Source organism: Merops nubicus, unplaced genomic scaffold (assembly GCF_000691845.1).
Source record: "Merops nubicus isolate BGI_N331 unplaced genomic scaffold, ASM69184v1 scaffold7871, whole genome shotgun sequence".
NCBI classification, from domain to species: domain Eukaryota; kingdom Metazoa; phylum Chordata; class Aves; order Coraciiformes; family Meropidae; genus Merops; species Merops nubicus.
In genome coordinates, this window is record NW_008589107.1 from 54,925 (window position 1) to 61,331 (window position 6,407).

The 6,407-nt window shown below is 35.5% G+C and overlaps 1 protein-coding gene across 1 annotated transcript in view; it reads left to right on the forward strand.

Annotated features, from left to right (window-relative positions):
- Positions 1-6,407, forward strand: part of LOC103781761 (protein diaphanous homolog 2-like) — a gene marked incomplete at both ends in the record, with an annotated part of 130,801 nt that overhangs the window by 53,797 nt on the left and 70,597 nt on the right. The window contains one exon of the mRNA XM_008949481.1: positions 5,571-5,700. Within this exon, the coding sequence (XP_008947729.1) occupies positions 5,571-5,700 (130 nt within the window). The remainder of the gene's footprint in view (positions 1-5,570; positions 5,701-6,407) is intronic.

Consider the following 6,407-nt stretch of genomic DNA (forward strand, 5'->3'; position numbering starts at 1 on the left):
TGGATCATCTCTGTGGCCTCCTCTGGACTCGTTCCAACAGATCTATGTCCCTTTTGTGGTGGGGACACCAGAAGTGGATGCAGTATCCGAGGTGGGGTCTCACAAGAACAGAGTACAGGAGGAGAATCCCCTCTTGATATGCTGTCTAAAGTTAGAGCTGTTTCAATAGAAGTTTTTAAATCAAACAAAATCATCTGGCTTAATGTTTTAAAATGTTGGTAATTTCTTTGTCTAATTTTTTGGTGACTCTCCTTGTAAGATACTGCATGGGACAAAGTAAGATGCAAGTTAAACAACTCTGAATATTGTTGTTCTGGAAGGACATTGCTGTTATGTAGACAGAATACATAATAAATGTAACTTACTGTGACTCATATGTTAATTTTTAGCTGTTTTCTGTAGGTTGGTGTTTTGCCTAAAAACAGTGGTTAAATTTCAGTAAAAATAACCAGAAAACATATTAGCATAAGGGGAATTAAACCAGTGGATAATTCAGTCAGTGTTTTTTAAAAGCTTGGTGCTTGTTTTATTTGTGGTTAGTTTTTTTGTTTGTAGGGTTTTGCTATATTTTTTAGAGCAATGATATATACTGTCTTTAACATCTTTGGGCTTTCTGCACATGAGAAGAAAGCTTTTTTTTTTTGGCAGGCTGTCAGCATGGTAGAACAAATGTGTGTGTACATATATCTGTGTGCAGAATAGGCATAAGAATTTTTAGTGTTGAGGAATCCCAACATGATGAATTCACTTTTCAATAAAACGTGATTTTCATATTGATTATTTTTGTCAACCTTCAACAATCTTAAAATTAATTGTTTAGTAGATGTAGTACTTAGGTTACATGATCTGAAAAAGAAAAGAAAATAGGCAAGTATTGATCTGGGGTAAATGCTTGTTATTGTAAAATAAATGTTTGTAAAACAGAGCTGGTCATTTTGTACACAGAAATCTGCTGCTGTGTAACAACTTCCATTAAAACATAGGAAAGGAAATGAAGAAAAGAAAGCATGAATTCAAACCTGTCTGGTCATAGCTAAAAAGCTAATGCCTGTATGGTAATTGCAAATCTGTAAAAACAAATTATCTTTCTGGATGTTATATAGCAGTGTATGATGTTATTGAAGAAAGAAATGATTTGTAAACAACCTTTGGCAGAAGACAGAGAACTTAATTTTGTTCAAATAAGAGAGATCAGCATTAGAATTCACGTGCTGTACCAAGCCTGGCAAGCAGTGGCAGCTATTCTGATGTATGCACTAGAGCATTCATGATTGCCTAGAGTGTTAAGTGCTCTGTGAAAATATAAACATGGCAGAAAAAGTGACAGAATTCAGAGAGTCTTCTGTGGCACTTCACTAAAGGTAAATCTTTTAACCTGTTGCTGGGTTGGATTGATACAAATAAATGATCCAAATGCTGTTCTGAACCCCTGTTGCAGCAGTTTGTCTCTTGTCAAGAACAGGAGACCCTTATGCTCTGCATGTATTAGTCTTTAATTTTTTCCCTAACAACAAATATGGTATTGACCACTGAAATTGGTGCTTCAACATTCAGCTAGAAGCTGCTTTCTGTAGCTTACACTGATCTACTGATTTCTATTTTGTTTTTTTTTTTTTTTTTACTAAAAGTGTTATTCCCAATCTCTATCAGATAAAGGCCATAGAATCAAACCCTGTACTTGACACTTTTAACACCTCAGTGTTAGTGTCTTCTTGAAAATAAATAAATTTGGAAAACCTTCAGTCAGTGACACACATTGTTAATGTTTTGCAAATGCCACATGTACAGAACTGCTCTGCAAGACCTTTCATGTCCCAGTGTGTGAATGCTGCTGATGATATAGAAGAAAAAGCAATTATTTATATTGCAAATGGTGAATTCTGTTACTGTTGGTGAGTTTTGTTCGTTTACCAACTGTCAACTTCGCTAACATGGTAATACTTTGGGAATTAAAAGGATGAAAATATAGGGGACATGATGCAAAAACATTTGAAAGGCAGAGATTTTTAAGTTTCACAAACTCACATACCATTACATGTGTATATTAGACAGGAAGCAACATCCATTTTTTTTAACCCATTTTATTAATTTTGTTTTTTGTTTAATGTACTTGGGTGACCAGCAATGAAATTCTGGCTACTTTTAAAGGTGTAACCTTTTGTACAGTCCACTTTTTCTTTTGCACTGGCTTATGTCTGTATGTACCTACAGTTGTGAGGCTGGAACATTAATAAGGCAATAAAACAGATGTAATTTTTCATTTTTTGGTCCCATGTGAACCCATAATATCTGTTGGAATTTGGAATGCCTAGAATATTTCATTTGGGTATATTTTTCTGTTTCAGTGATTGATCTATTAAGGTTTATTTAAAAGATACCATATTTTTTTCTAATTTAGGTCTAGTCACTGTTTAATTGAAATCTTAGCTTCAGTTACCATCTGTGAAAGTAACGAGCGAAAGTGCAAGAAATGAAAATGAGGAAAAAATACTGTTGTGTTTTATTTTCCATGTTTTGCTCTTAGTCAGCTAACCCAAGCAAGAGACTTTTTTGGTTCAGAATACATTGACTAAACGTGAGCTGCCTGAGGGTGTTCTGATTAGAAAGTAAATACTTAGTCTTGGTTTTCTGTTTATTAACCTTTTAAAGTAGCAGAGGCCCTAAGTGTATTTTTGTTGGCAAGTCTAGCGTCTGAAATTACCCCTTTTCAGAGCTCTTGCTTATAAAAGGACAGTTTTGCTTTATCCTGAAAGAGAATAACAGTATTTTAAAGCTGGGTTTTGTTTTTTTATTTACATGGTGATACAGTGATACGCTGTGCACAAAGTCCTGCACTTGGGGCAGGCTTTACCTGCTGCCAAAGCGGTATCTTGAGAGCAGGAGGCAACTCTACAGAAAACCTGGAGTCTGTACTAATGGAAAGAGATGAGTCAGTAGTGTGCCCTGGCAGCCATGAGGGCTGCCAGCATCCTGGCCTTTATTGGTAGGGGCATAGTCAGGACATCACAGGGAGTGACTTTTTTTTCCTCTTCATTCCCCATTTCCTGCATTGCATATGGAACGTGGTGTTCAATATTGGGTTTTTGTTGTTGGTAAACTGGAGTGGAGGACCACCAAGTTGGTCATGGGGTGGAGCACTGAGGAAAGCCTGATGGAACTGGGCTTGTCCAGTCCAGAGACACGAAGGTTTTTGGGGGTGAACCTGTAGCAATCTTCCAATACCAAGTATGTTACTTGTGAAGGTGGAATGGAGATTTTTAGCAAAGTGTACAGCAAAAGAATGAGACTGGGGTTGTGCGTTGAAACTAGGGACACTAACTGGATAGGAGAAAAACAAATTTCACTTCTTTAAAAGATGACTTTTAAATTCAAAATACCCAGATTGTCTTTTCCATAATATAAAAAACACGTTAAATTCTACACAATAATGAAGGAGGAGACAAAAAACTTACCTTGAATACAAGTATAATCTGTGAATACAGGGAAAGTAAAGCCTCAGCCATACTGTTGTCAGCATTCCAGTTCTATCTTTCATTTCTCTTTTTATGCTTAAATAATATTTACTAAACACCACTCAAAGCCAACCTGTCTTGCTTACCTTCTCATTATATTAGGAGGCTTAGAACTTACTTTTTAAAAGACATACATTGATTCTAAAGATCAAACAGAACTACATGTTATCTGTTGAGTCTCTTAGCTATTGAAAATCTGGATGCATGTAGCTGAGATGTTTCTTGATGGGGCCAAAAAATTAATTCAACAGAGTTGTTTAAGATCTGAATGAATGTTTGCTACAGGTTTTAAACTACTCAGCAGGTGCTAATACTAACTTTTGTTAATGTGATGTTACTGTTGGTGACAAAACATATTTCTGTCCTAATCTAAAGGCAAATTAATTTTGTCCATTTAGAAAAAAAAAATGCTTTATCCACTTGATGATGTCAGAGAGATCAAAGACTGCAAATCCCACAGTTCTTGTTCACAGACAAATTGAAATGCAATTTCTTTTTACCATGCAGATGTTCAGCCACTAAATCAAGTTGGAAGAACTTCTATGTACATAACACATTAAAACCTTTTAACTGCATACCATTACTGAGCATTGTTTAGTCTTTAATCACTGAATCGGTATGAATTAAAGTGCATTCTTAATTGCCTAAATACCTTATATTTTTAAAAGCCTGTTTTTCAGCTGCACTCATTTATTCTTAACAGTGTAATCCTTAAAGCTGAAAGGCCTGTATTAAATTGAACATCGATGGCAGCCTGTCATGAGGATTATAGAATTAGAACTTCTAGTGATTTAGAGAATGAGAAAACAAATAGGAGATTTTACACACACATTTATGTATTCTTCTTAAATAAATCCTTGATTTCATTTGTTGTGTATGTTGTAGCTTCTGTATAAGAACTGTACTGGATGAGTTAGTACAATGCAGTTAAAAAAAACCTTTGCAGATAGACTTGCAGTACTCATTCTCTATAAAAAGTGAAGTACACATCTTGAAACTCTTGCACACACCTACTCCTTCTATTGCTTTTGTAAGAAGGGGTAGTTTCTACTTCCACTAAATCTTCAATCAGCTCATACACACATTCTTGATATCTGCATAAAAGTGGAGAAACTAAATTTGGACTTAAATTTGTTCTCTCATTCTTTTAAGTTCATGATGTTCCTTTGCGTATGCAGATGTGCTCTGCCCTCTGCCATGGGATTTAACCAGAAGTATCTGTTTACTTGGAAATTTGCCACTAGCCCTGTATTATAATAATTATTTCAGAATTATTTTTTTTCAATAACAAACTGATTCTAGTTGTTAATGCACTTAGGTTAATGGAGAACAGAACATCTAATCACCTTATAGAAAACTAGTTTAGTTCACATCAGTAAAAAGTTCCTCTGCAGTTGAGAGGACAGTGAAAATATGAAATTACCTATTCCTGCACACTGTGTACAATTTTCATGCAGCTTTTTATAAATAAAACGGGATGTAATAAATTACAGCAAGGCACATTTATTTAATGTGTCTGTATGAAATTTGCCTGAAAGTCTTTAGGATAAGCAAAATGTTTTAGATAGTGCTTCAATAAAAAATTGTGGATTTACGACAAGGATTTTCTTTAACTTGACTGATAAAGAGCAAATTCTGACTTAGAGCGTGCTGTCCAGGTATGCAGCATTTCAGAAGGTTTCTTTTAGAAATCTGACAGTGGGGGGCATTGGAAGAATGAACAAAATTCTGTTCTGTTTAATCTCTATTCATAGCTATTTTTTAATCACAGCAAGCACTCTGAACTGGTGTTGCTAAAATCTCAGAACTTTACAGAATGTCTTCAGGTTTTTTTCTCAACATAATTAATTGTTCTTTCAAGAAATACAGCACAGGGCTAGATTGCTGCTGTAGTTTTAAATTATGAAGAACTGGAGAAATTTCAGTTGTTGAATTGTTTCATTTGCAGGCAACCAATGTAAATAATTTTTTGCTAATGAGTTTACATCTGCAATATTCACTTTATTTAAACATTTCACAAGAAGCTTTTTTTTTTTTTCCTCCTGTGCTCACTTTTAGATTCGAGATACTAAATCATCAGATCAGAAAACAACCCTGCTGCATTTTCTGGCAGAAATCTGTGAGGAGAGTTACCGTGACATCTTGAAATTTCCAGATGAACTGCAGCACGTTGAGAGTGCAAGTAAAGGTAAGCAAACAGATAAAACACCTGAAGGTAATAGCTGTTTGCTTTGACATGAAATACTGCCAAATTCTCACTTGAGATTGTAGGATTATGTAACCTGTAAGCATTGATAATCCACATGGATTTTGCTTTTCTGATATTTATTGACCTGAGAATAAGTGAGGAGGGGAAAAGAAGTAATGAAGTAGCTTGCTCTTCTTCTGAAGTAGGTTGTGAAAATGATGCAGCATATTTTAGTGAAGTACTTTACAAACTCACATCTCAGAAATGGTGTAAGCAGTGTAATGGTGATGTTTGATTTGCCATTAAGCTTTTGCCGTCCTGTCGCTTGAGAGCGAGCACTCGTGTGTGCATGTGCACACAGACACGGTGTGTGTCTCTTTTTAACACTTGGTTTATGACCTGAACAGAGAATAACAGCTGCTTTTTCAAGCTCCCAGACTATATATAAAATCTATAGTTGAATTATACTGATTTAATTCTTGGTTGGTCACTAGTACAACCTAGTGAATGTGAGAGAATTTCTTTGTTGGATGTGGTTTCCTGTGAAATGTGCTATGCTGCTCGGTGCACACGTTGCTTGGCTGTCGGAAGCGAAGGCTGTGAGGTAGTAGATGATGAAGATAACACAAACTGTTTTCTTTTGACTGGACATCACTGCTTCATCAGAAGATCAACACTTGGGGGAGCACAAGAATATGAAGGGAAAG